Source organism: Paroedura picta, chromosome 10 (assembly GCF_049243985.1).
Source record: "Paroedura picta isolate Pp20150507F chromosome 10, Ppicta_v3.0, whole genome shotgun sequence".
NCBI classification, from domain to species: domain Eukaryota; kingdom Metazoa; phylum Chordata; class Lepidosauria; order Squamata; family Gekkonidae; genus Paroedura; species Paroedura picta.
Genome location: NC_135378.1, coordinates 940,717 through 952,813, shown reverse-complemented (window position 1 = coordinate 952,813; position 12,097 = coordinate 940,717). Strand labels below are relative to the sequence as shown.

Below are 12,097 nucleotides of genomic sequence, written 5' to 3'. Positions count from 1 at the left end.
GCCTAGAGAGGAGACGACTGAGAGGGGATCTGATAACCAAGTATTTAAAAGGGTGCCATATGGAGGATGGAGCACAATTGTTCTCTCTTGCCCCAGAGATGGACCAGAACCAGTAGGATGAAATTAATTCAAAAGAAATTCCATCTAAACATCCAGAAGAAGTTCCTGACAGTTAGAGCGGTTTCTCAGTTGAACAGGCTTCCTCAGGAGGTAGTGGATTTTCCATCTTTGGGAATTTTTAAATAGAGGCTAGATAGCCATCTGATGGAGAGGCTGATTCTGTGAAGGTTCAAGGGGGTGACAGGTGACAGTGGATAAGCAATAGGGTTGTGAGTGTCCTGCATAGACTGCACTGGCAGTCTTCAAGCAAAGGTTGGATACACACTTTTCTTGGATGCTTTAGGATGCTTAGGGCTGATCCTGTGTTGAGCAGGGGGTTGGACTAGATGGCCTGTATGGCCCCTTCCAACTCTATGATTCTATGATTCTATAGTGTAGGGGGTTGGACTAGATGACCCAGGAGGTCCCTTTCAACTCTATGATTCTAAGATGGGAGATCTGTATGTGGCAGTGAGTTTCTCACTTGCTGGATGCACTCTGTCATGGCACATCTGTCTCACAGGACTCATCTGGGTTTGACTAATGTGACAGATCTCTCTGGAAATGTGGATGGAAAAGTCCATCCCTGTTTGGGACGCTAACTGAACCGTTCTTCCTGGCATAGGATGGAGATGGACCCAGGCTAGTCTTCTGGGATCTGATAGTTCTGTTACCCTGGATGAATTATTTTCTGCAAACAAAAGGAGCTGAACTACGTGTCATAAAGTTGTTATTGTTAGGTGCGAAGTCGTGTCCGACCCATCACGACCCCATGGACAATGATCCTCCAGGCCTTCTTGTCCTCTACCATTCCCTGGAGTCCATTTAAGTTTGCACCTACTGCTTCAGTGACTCCATCCAGCCACCTCATTCTCTGTTGTCCCCTTCTTCTTTTGCCCTCAATCACTCCCAGCATTAGGCTCTTCTCCAGGGAGTCCTTCCTTCTCATGAGGTGGCCAAAGTATTTGAATTTCATCTTCAGGATCTGGCCTACTAAAGTGCAGTCAGTGCTGATCTCCTCTAGGACTGACCGGTTTGTTTGCCTTGCAGTCCAAGGGACTCGCAAGAGTCATCTCCAGCACCAGAGTTCAAAAGCCTCAATTCTTTGACGCTCGGCCTTCCTTATGGTCCAACTTTCACAGCCATACGTTGCAACAGGGAAGACCATAGCCTTGACTAAACGCACTTTTGTTGGCAGGCTGATGTCTCTGCTTTTTTAGGATGCTGTCTAGATTTGCCATGGCTTTCCTCCCCAGGAGCAAGCGTCTTTTAATTTCTTTGCTGCAGTCCCCATCTGCAGTGATATTGGAGCCCAGGAAAATAAAATCTGTCACTATCTCCATTTCTTCCCCATCTATTTGCCAGGAATTGAGAGGGCCGGATGCCATGATCTTTGTTTTCTTGATGTTGAGTTTCAAGCCAACTTTTGCACTCTCCTCCTTCACCCGCATCAACAAGCTCTTTAGTTCCTCTTCACTTTCTGCCATTAGAGTGGTATCATCTGATTTCTGTGTTGACCGTCTGGTGATGTCCATGTGTAGAGTCGTCTCTTGGGTTGTTGGAAAAGAGTGTTTGCTATGACCATTGTATTCTCTTGACAAAATTCTACCAGCCTGTGCCCTGCTTCATTTTGTACTCCAAGGCCAAACTTGCCTGTTATCCTGGTTATCTTTAGGTTTCCTACTTTAGCATTCCAATCCCCCATGATGATAAGCACATCATTTTTTGGCATTGCTTCTAGAAGGTGTTGTAGGGCTTCATAGAACTGGTCAACTTCGTCCTCTTCAGCAGCAGTGGTTGGGGCATAGACCTGGATCACTGTGATGTTGAATGGTTTGTCTTGGATTCGAACTGAGATCATTGTGTCATTTTGGGGATTGTATCCCAAGACTGCTTTTCCTACTCATTGATTATGAAGGCTACTCCATTTCTTCTGAGAGATTCTTGTCCACAGTAGTATACCTGATGGTCATCTGAATTAAATTCACCCATTCCTGTCCATTTTAGTTCACTGATTCCTAAAATGTCGATGTTCAGTCTTGTCATTTCTTGTTTAACCACGTCCAGCTTGCCTTGATTCATGGATCTGACGTTCCAGGTTCCTATGGAATAAAAATCTTTACAGCATCGGACTGTCTTTTCGCCACCAGTTACTTCCACAACTGAGCGTCCTTTCGGCTTTGGCCCAGTCGCTTCATTCATTCTGGTGCTACTCGTACTGGCCGTCTGCTCATCCCCATTAGCATAGTGGACACCTTCCGACCTGAAGGGCCCATCTTCCGGCATCATATCATTTTGTCTTTTGAACTTGTCCATTGGGTTTTCATGGCAAAGATGCTGGAGTGGTTTGCCATTTCCTTCACCAGTGGATCACCTTTTGTCAGAGCTCTCAGCTATGATCTGTCCGTCTTGGGTGGCCCTGCACGGCATAGCTCATAGCTCATAGCTCATAGCCATCCTTGAAGGGGGAATCATAAAGTAGCTTCTGACTTTTGGCAACCTTCCAAATTGTCCCTGCTTTCCTCTAAGTGTCACTCAGGAGGTGACATCCAGGTGCATGCAAGCAACCTTGTGCTGCCCAGGTGCTCCTGCCGAGGGCTGCCAGCCCCCGGGTGAGAACAGAGATCTCCCAGAATGGCAGCTGATCACCAGACTGCAAACTGGCTGCTTCAGAGTGTGGACTGGATCCCATGGAAGTCCCTCCCCTTCAATCTCCAGAGCCGGCAGCCCTATTCTCAACCAAACATGGCTGCAGCCCTGGCTACAGAGCAGTCCCAGAGTGGATGTGGGAAGGACTGCTGAGTGGCTGATTCAACTTTCCTACCAGAACTGTATGAGAAGAGTTCAGTGTCCCTTGGGCTACCCCTGGCCACACTGCACTGGCCTTCCTTGTGGGGAAGGCATTTATTGTGCTGGAGCCTGGAGGCCCCTGGAGCAGGTGTAAGGAGGCCCCGTCGCCTCCTTCCTAGGAGCCTGGCCTCACTCAAAAGGAGCAGTCCCATCGCTTCAGGAGTCCTGGCAGAGCAAAATGGCCTTGCTGAATTGTCCACATGTCCCTACTGATCCCACCTTTCCCATTCCACACTGCTGATTCGGGAATCATTCTGCTCACATCTGCTGCTTTCTGTGCCATTTTCACACAAGCCCGCAAACAAACCACCTAAGGTTCAAATGGGTGCTTAAGGTTATATCAGAATTTCCTAATTACTATTAGCTTTGTGTTAGCTGTCTAATGATTCCCCACAATTCTTCTTTCTAGGGATGGCGGATTTCAATTACCTTCACACAAACTGCTTTGAAATTACGATTGAGCTTGGTTGTGAGAAGTTTCCTATGGAAGATGAGCTCCCTTCACTCTGGCATCAGAACCAAGAAGCCCTGGTGAAGTTCATCGAAATGGTAGAGTGCCTCTCTTGAGCTCCTGTCTTCCTCCTCATCCCCTCACTGGGCTGGTTCTGCACAAGGGACCCAGCTCGCCTTTCTCCTACAGGGCAGCTCACAGGAGTTTCAGAGTTGTGAGGTGCTCCAACCCCCCCCCCCAAAAAAAAATTTCATGTTTCATTTGGCAAACAGCATCGTGGGGAAGACCCAAACCTGCTCCTCCCCACACCCCAGGGCCCTGCCCCAAGTCCCGCTGTGCTGGAAAGGGGTCGTTTTTGATCTCGCAGTATCCCCTCTTGTTGAAGCTCCTGGTGGGAGATTTGGGAAAGCAAGGCCCAAATCTCTGCTGCTGCCCCAATGGCTCCTTGTGTTGGCATCCCAGATCAAGGCTGTCACAGTATTTCCTCGCCATGGAGAAGCAACCAGCAGAGGTTGGGAGGCTGTGCAGTTTGCCCTGGGCAAGGTATCCACGTGCCTACAAATATGGTGCTGTTTGGATTCAGAACACCAAAACTATTGGCCAACTAGGCAAAATCAAAGTTTCGCGGGGTCTTGGCTTCAGGTTTATATGGCACGCTTTTCTGGCACGCTTTTGCTTCCATGCTGTCGGCTGTTCCTCATAAGCAGTCCGGAGATCTTGATGCTGCCCCTGCACAGCCCCACCACAACCACCTCTCTGCCCTCGTGACCAAGCAGCGGCTGCTGAGTGGGCCCAGCGGAAGCATCTAAGGCCCTCGCCAAGGTCTGTGCCTCGTCCCACGGAGCCCAGTGGGCACCGTGGCCTCATGTGGCGAGGAGCAAGCCACTTTCTCTGCATCGCATTCATGGGTGATTCTTTACCGGACAACCTCTTGTTATTGGTGATACAATCCTTCCGTACAAAATGCAATCCAGACCCATGCGGTTAATTTTGTTTTAAAGCTGATCTGTTTTAGTGAAGCCAAATGGGGCTGGATTACATCCCCGTGCCTCACGCTCGAAGTCAAGGAGCCCCTAATGCAGGGGCTGCTGATAAGAGGCCAGCCTGCCAGAGCAGATGCAGCTATTTCCCTCCTCCTGACAAGGACCAGATTACTTTTATAAGTTTGTACCATGAGCAAAATAGGGGCCCTTCTTTATCTGCCTATTATAATTGAGTTCATTTTGCAGATATAATATTATTTTCTGGCCATCTTTGTGTTGCACAGAACTGAGCAGTGCCGGTAAGTATGGTATGAATCGGAAATCTGGATCACACCCGCCCCGCTGAGGTAAAATGAACTCAGCTGAGAACGCAGCATCCTGTTAGGCCTCTGGGCCCACCTGCGTGGAAGCTCAGTTCGTGGGACCCTCCCAGGTCGGAATTTACTATTCTGTTCCGTTTCATTTCTTCTTATAGGCTGCTGCCCCCAGGCCACCTGGCCCACGGCAGCTCCCCACACAATGTCGATAAAATCATAGAGCCGACCTATAAGCACCATCCCCAGCGGCACCATCAGCGTGGTGCCCGGGAAGAGGTCATGCGGGGGAGGGCCGGAGGCCCTGGACCTTCCTTAGCCCGGGCGGGCTTAAGCGAGCCAACGGACTCAAGCTTTGTTCCGCTGCTGCAGATGAACGTGGCAACCCGTCTTAAGGGACAGGCAGGGGGTGGGAGGAGGATCATTCTGGCCTAGAAGGGTTTTACAAGCTGAGCTTCCATTCCAGCTGTTCCAGAGCAGTTTCGATAGCTCATAACCAGAAATAAACATCATTGATCTTAAAGATCCAGCCACAATTGATACAGAAAGGGAAGGGGAGGCCCCTTGGCCATCTCCAGGGGACACGTTGGATGGCTTCAGGCGGACCTGGGAAGCTGAAGTGGACAAGTTGCTGGGGGCGGCCGCTTGCCCCCTTGATCTCTGTCCGCCTTGGCTGCCCAAGACAAGCAGGCAGCAGATAGGAGGCCCTCTGAGGGATATTGTTAACCTCTCCCTGTCTGCCCAGAGGCACTGAAGGAGGCAGTAGTTTGTCCCCAACACTGGACCTGTGGGACCCAGCCAGCTCCCGCCTGGGTTGGCATCTCACGTTCCTGGGAAAGGTGGTTGAATCAGCCCCTGGCATTCACGGAGGAGACTTCGGCACTCGATCCATACCAGTTGGGCTTCTGCCCTGGCTACAAGGTGGAGGTTGTGCTGGTCGCCCTGATGGCACCAGCTGGGTAGGTGTGGTTCGGCTATCTTGGGGATGTTAGATCTGTCAGCCACATTGATGTGGTCCATCACACGTTTTCAGACCACAATACGTGAGACAGCCGTTCAGTGGATGTGTTTCTTCCTCCGGAACCGGACACAGAGGGTGTCAGTGGGGGGATGAGTTATCATACTCCTCCCCTCTCCCCAGTGGGTTTCTGCAGGGGGCGGTTCTCTCCCCTATTTTATTTAACATCTATACGCACCCCCTGGCCCAGCTGGTCCAGAGTTATGGGCTGGGGTGTCACCAATAGGCGGATGTCACCCAGCTCTATCTCCTGATCGACAGCCGTCTGGACACTCCGCTCCCCCAGAGACATTTGCCAGATGTTTGTGAGCAGTGGCTGGATGTACTTTTGTACTCCCGGTGAGCAGGCTTCATTTGGGGGAAAATACCTTTATTGAGCGATTAATGGGGCGCTTGCTAAGACTAAAGATTTTAATGAAATTGGCCCTTATCTACCGCTCTCCCAGGGCCAAAAGGTTTGGGCACAAGAACTCCTTGTGGACAAAATGGGCAGTAATTTTCCTGGCATCTCTGCCAGTGCCCAAGGCCCCTGGGAGAGCCAATAGTTCCCAGGTGCAGTACAGCAAGAGGTGGAATGGGTAGGCTCCAGGCTTCCCACATTCACACCCGCCCTGGGCAATAGCCAGAATCCAAGGCCAGGTGATTAGGCTACAAATCAAGGGCTACAAAAGATGCATGCATAGATAACTGGCAAAGGTTACATGGCAAAAACATTAAATCGTGGTTTTGACACTGTTTTATGGTATTGGTTGGACTTAGAATCATAGAATTTGTTAGGTTCTGGATGATGGAGGACAATAGTTAGAAATAAAAAAAACCCTTTTGAGAAATGAAATGGTAGGAATGTGATAGTGGGGAGGAGGAAGGAGCAGCAGAGAGGACCGTGGGAACGCAGAGGTGAGGAACTGGTCCCCTCCCGGTCCTCGGAAGGGGCAGATCTCCTTGTGGGCAATGGAAGAGATGGCCGGAGGCAAGAGCGTCCAGTGCCTTCATCAGTGGCTAAAATTGCTTTCCTTTTTGATAGGTCCATAGTGGAATAAAAGGAAGGGTATCTGACAAATTTGGAAACCCAATCAAGAATGCCCGTATTTCAGTCAAAGGAATTCGTCATGACATTCTTACAGGTAATTGCATTGAAAGAGCAGAGTGCATACTGGACGTGGGAGTTTATTTTATGTAAAAACTAGGGACCAAGCCCATTTCATGCAGAAATACAGCAGGAGCTAGATTGGGTGTGTGGAGTGTGTGGAAGAACTCTGTGCACCGCCTCCCCCTCCCCAGGACCTGGAAAGGCTGCAGGCAGCTGTTAGGGAACTCACCAGCAGGGGCAGCTCTCATGTGGCAGCGATCTACAGCCTCTGAGCCTCAGAGGGAAGTGGAAGGAGGAGGGGGTGGTCAGGGGTGGGGTGTGGGAGGCGATTGGCTGACTGCTGGACTGCCAGGCAAGCTGGTTGGAGGAGGAGGCATTCAGGGGTGGGACAGCCACCCTGGGTGTTAAGCGCTGAGTGGCACTTAAGTCATGAGACACATTCCTCCTCCAAGGCCTTACCAGAAATATATAGCAGAACAGATACCTTACCTCATCTAAAACCTATACAAAGTTCAAACAGTTAAAAATACAGAAAACATAAAAATTGCCAGCATTGTTGAAGAATTGTTCAACATGAGTCAGCAGCATGACTCAGTGGCTAAGAGGGCCAATCGGATTTGGGGCTGCATCAAATCTGTATCGTGTCCAGATCACGGGAGGTGATGGTACCGCTTTACTCTGCTCTGGTTCGGCCTCACTTGGAGTCCTGTGTTCAGTTTTGGGCACCCCAGTTGAAGAGGGAGGTAGGCAAACTGGAGCATGTCCAGAGGAGGGCAGCAAAGATGGTGAGGGGTTTGGAGACCAATACATATGAAGAAAGGTTGGGGGAGCTTGGTCTGTTTAGCCTAGAGAGGAGATGACTGAGAGGGGATCTGATAAGCATTTTCAAGGGGCTTTTTGCACGCCTTCAAAATAGCACAATGGTTGCCAATTGAAAACGCTACTGATTTGCTGTTTTGCACAACGTCGTCGACAATCTGCCACACACCTGAAACCAATCTGCAAAAAGCGCTTCCTTGTAGCGCTTTCAGGGAAATCCCCCAAAGTGGATTCACCCTCCGGAAAGCGATACACTCCTGCAACCAATCTGCAACACTAGCGAAAAAGACCTGTGCGTTAACATTGTTGCGGTTTCTACAAAGTCCCTCCCCCTGGCTCTCTTCTCTGATCTTCCAGCGAAGCGATCGCCATTTTTTTTTCTCCGAGCGAGCGGGGATAAACGCACCAGCAAGCCTCTTTCAGTTTAGAGGCTTCCCCGGCTTCAGTCCCTCCCCTTCAGTCACTAAGCACAAAGAACAGAGAAGCCCGTTTGCTGATGTATTTTCCCTTTATTTTTTACACATTAATTCAGCCGAAAATCGGGCCCGTGAGAGGGGGGGGGATTTTTTTTTTCACTCGGAGGGAGCGTGGCAACGATCAAACGACAGCTCAAACACACCAGGCAGCTGGATGGGTCGCAACCAATTAACACAGATTCGTTGCAATGGGTCTGTTTTTTTTTTTTTTAAACCTTTCTTAAAGGGAAAGGGGCTGTTTGGGAGCATGCTAACGGCTGCCCATTGGCTGTTTGACGGCCAGGGGCGGGACGAGCTCGGCAATAGCGCTTCCTTTCTAGCGATTTCTGCCGAGACCGGAAGCCTGTGGGAAACGCTACAAAACGCAACTGGATTCCACTACAAAGGCAGGTATGCATAACGACGAATTCCACTATTTTAAATGGCAATTTTTCATTCAGTGACCAATTTGCTACAAAGATCCCGGTGCATAAAGCCCCCAAGTATTTAAAAGGGTGCCATATAGAGGATGGAGCAGAGTTGTTCTCTCTTGCCTGAGAGGGACAGACCTGAATGAATGGGATGAAATTAATTCAAAAGAAATTCCATCTAAACATCCGGATGAAGTTCCTGACAGTTAGAGTGGTTTCTCAGTGGAACAGGCTTCCTCGGGAGGTGGTGGGTTCTCCATCTTTGGAGATTTTTAAACAGAGGCTGGATGGCCATCTGACGGAGAGGCTGATTCTGTGAAGGCTCAAGGGGGGGCAGGTGACAGTAGATGAGCAATTGGGATGTGAGTGTCCTGCATAGTGCAGGGGGTTGGACTAGATGACCCATGAGGTCCAACTCTATTATTCTGTGTTTCTATGAAATGGGACATTTTTGGGACCTGGGTTCCTGAAATTTAGGATTGCCCAACTTCCTGCGGATGGGCCTGTGTGGAGCCCCTTTTCTTCTGTTTCCTTCAGCTGCTGATGGGGACTACTGGCGACTCCTGCCTCCTGGGACCTATGTGGTCAGCGCTCAGGCTCGCGGCTATAGCAAAGTCCTCAAGAGGGTGACTTTGCCTAAGAAGATGACCAAGGCTGGACGGGTGGACTTTGTCTTACGCCCCCTGAATGGGAAACCCCCCAGAACGGCCCATGATTTCCTGAGAAGAGCACGAGAACAATTTGATCCCTTAGAACACTTTGATCCTCATGCTCAGCATGTCCAACCAGAGCCAAGAGAAAATGGAGAAAGACCCTGGTGGTGGTCTTACTTCAGTTCTTTGGATAACCATAAACCTCTGTGGCTGCTTAAATATCACTAGACTCCTCTAAGGAAAAAGACCCCTCAGTCAGTTGCATGTCCAGCAATACCCTGCAATACCCTGGATGTTAATAGAAGCTGATTCCACTGTGAATATGATGTCGTCTCAGTTTCCTTCATTTTTCTGTACTTATTTGCATTCATAAAGGATGCATATTAAAACCAGCATTTTCTTAAAGATACAGATATTGTTTCCTTGTTCTGTGCTTTCCTCATGCTAGTGCATTTCATCACCAGATTTTATGAAATCTTCCTGATCCTGTAATGTGTTTTCATAAATGTCTAAGCGGGTTCATTGCTGTGAGCTGAAACGCCCTTTAGGAAAACCTGGGAAAGCCTCCCTCTATGCCAATTTACTTCTGTATAACTTGCTTCATTAGTTTCTCCATCTGAAAAACCATTTCTTAATATCAGTGCTGATTTTCAGGTAGCTTTGCTAGAGCTAGAAAATAAGAAAAAATCAAATATAAGCCAATGCCTTACATTGTCCAAAGGCCTTCAAGATGCAAGATGCGTCTGCTAGAACTTGAAGGGATGCCTTCTTGGTGGTCTGCCATCTCCTAGAATGTTCTCCAAGTCCCAAGAACCAAGTGAGGAGCCAGATTTTCAGGGCAAGAAAGGGACAGGGGATAGTTGTTGGCTCACCTCCTCCCTAGGATCCAATGGATCTCCATTTAACATAGTTTCTGGTGGTATCTCCTCCTCCTCTTCCTTTCTTGTTATTTAATTTGCATGGGACTCCTAAGAAATTGACTTTCTCCTCTTTGACAATCTGCTTTGGTAGGGTGAAAAGTGTGCCCCTTTGGAGGTTTGTCTGATGAGTCCACCAGAGGAGTTTCCTCCACACAGAGGCGGGTATGAATAGAGTCTTGTTCCGTTGCCACGCAAGATGCCTTTGGAAAGGGAGAAGCATCCACTGTCATGGCCTGGAGTCTACAGTGGGCCCAAGGCACCATGTCTGTGGTGGAGATCATGAGCCCATGGAGTGCTGCAAGGCGCATGAGACCGACTGTCCTGCTGTCCAGAATTTCTGTAACTAAATAACGGAGTTTGTTCTGTTTGTCCACTGCGAGGAAAACGTGTGTCAAGTTGCGCAGTCTCGCACCCAGATGTATAACATCTGTGGTGGGTGTCAGGTGGCTTTTTGGCATGTTTATCAGAAAACCGTGTTCCTGTACGTTGTGTGCGTGCCTCCGCTGTCCCCCGGTCCTTGGCTCTCAGCAATAAGTTGTCTGAGTACAGTTAGAAGTGAGTACCGCCTTAGGGTAGTTTTGTGGCCAAGGCCACCATGACCTTGGTGAAAACTCTGGGCGTCGATGAGAGGCCAAAAGGCAGCACCGTGTATTACTAGTGTCTCCCCTGATGACAGAAACTGAGATATCTTCTGAAAAAATTTTTCACAGTCAGAGTAGTTCAGCAGAGGAATAGGCTGCCTAAGGAGGTGGTGAGCTCCCCCTCACTGGCAGTCTTCAAGCAAAGGCTGGATACACACTTTTCTTGGATGCTTTAGGATGCTTAGGGCTGATCCTGCGTTGAGCAGGGGGTTGGACTAGATGGCCTGTATGGCCCCTTCCAACTCTATGATTCTGTGCTTCTATGATTCTATGAATCCGGCTGTGTTGGGACATGAAGGTAGGCCTCTCAGAGATCTAGAGTTCTACAGTAGGACCCCCCCCCTTCTGTAAAAACTGAAGGATATGTTGTAGGGACTCCATCCGGAAGCCCCTCTTTTTTAACTATTGGTTGAGGCCTCATTGATTCAGAATTGCATGCCAGTCTCCGGATTTTTTTAACCACAAAGAGGACTGAGTAGACTCTGGAGAAGCACTGGTTCTGTGGGATGGCCCCAATGGCCCCGATGTCAGCCAGATGTTTTTATGGCTTGTGATAATAGTCTCTTTCTGGGTGAGGTCTTGGAAATAGGGGATCGGACAAAGTGATTTGGGGGTCTGGTTGTGAGTTCTATGCGCTACCCCGTAGATACAATGTCCAGTACCCACTTGTTTGTAGTGGAGCAGCTCCACGCCTCCCAAAAGAAACGGCGCCTGCCCCCGATCAGGGAGTCAGGCAGTGTGTTTCCTGGCTTGCTGTCCTTTGTCTTGTCTGAAGGGTTGTGATTGGCATGGTGTGAACCTAGGTCTCTATTTGGATGACCGGAAGTCCCTGAAGTCCCTGGATCTTCCAGACTGATGGTGGGGTGAAGGGACTGCTGCCTATATTTCACATCCCTGTCACGGTTGGAACAGGAAGTAGCTGGCATAGCTATCTTTTTCTCTTTCATCTCCACTAAAACTATGTCCAAGTTTGATTCACCAAACAGTAGGTGGCCAGAGAATCTGGAAGTGGACAGAGTGTGTTTGGCGGCATGGTTGACCTTCCGGGTTCTTAGTCAAATGTTGCAGCAGATCGCAATGTTGTCAGCCTGTGCTCTGGTGCAGAATTGTATAGCATCTTGTGATGCATCTGCGGCAAACTCCACCACCTGTTTAATCTTCAGAACAGACTGCTTTGCTGAGGAGGTAGTGAAATCTGGGGATTTGGGCATGTCATCAGTCCAAGTGACCATAGCCCTGGTAAAATTGGACAGGGCCGATGAAGCCCGAATTGCCATGGAGGATGCCTTGTAGTTTTTCTTGAGTGCACATTCATTCCTCTTATCCACGGAAACTTTAATAGGATTGTTACCAGGATTGTAAGAACTAAGAAA

At 49.1% G+C, this 12,097-nt stretch overlaps 1 protein-coding gene across 11 annotated transcripts in view; it reads left to right on the top strand.

The window, feature by feature from the left end:
• Positions 1-9,572, top strand: part of CPZ (carboxypeptidase Z) — a 76,324-nt gene extending 66,752 nt beyond the window's left edge. For 7 of the 11 annotated variants that reach the window (XM_077300464.1, XM_077300462.1, XM_077300469.1 and 4 more), the window contains 3 exons: positions 3,359-3,498; positions 6,740-6,839; positions 9,048-9,572. In XM_077300464.1, the coding sequence (XP_077156579.1) occupies positions 3,359-3,498; positions 6,740-6,839; positions 9,048-9,391 (584 nt within the window). In that variant the 3' untranslated portion in view covers positions 9,392-9,572. Of the gene's footprint in view, positions 1-3,358; positions 3,499-6,739; positions 6,840-8,326; positions 8,392-8,420; positions 9,018-9,047 lie in introns of those variants that run through there. The other 4 variants (XR_013224841.1, XM_077300461.1, XM_077300463.1 and 1 more) reach the window with 4 other exon arrangements.
• Positions 9,573-12,097: the final 2,525 nt, after the last annotated feature.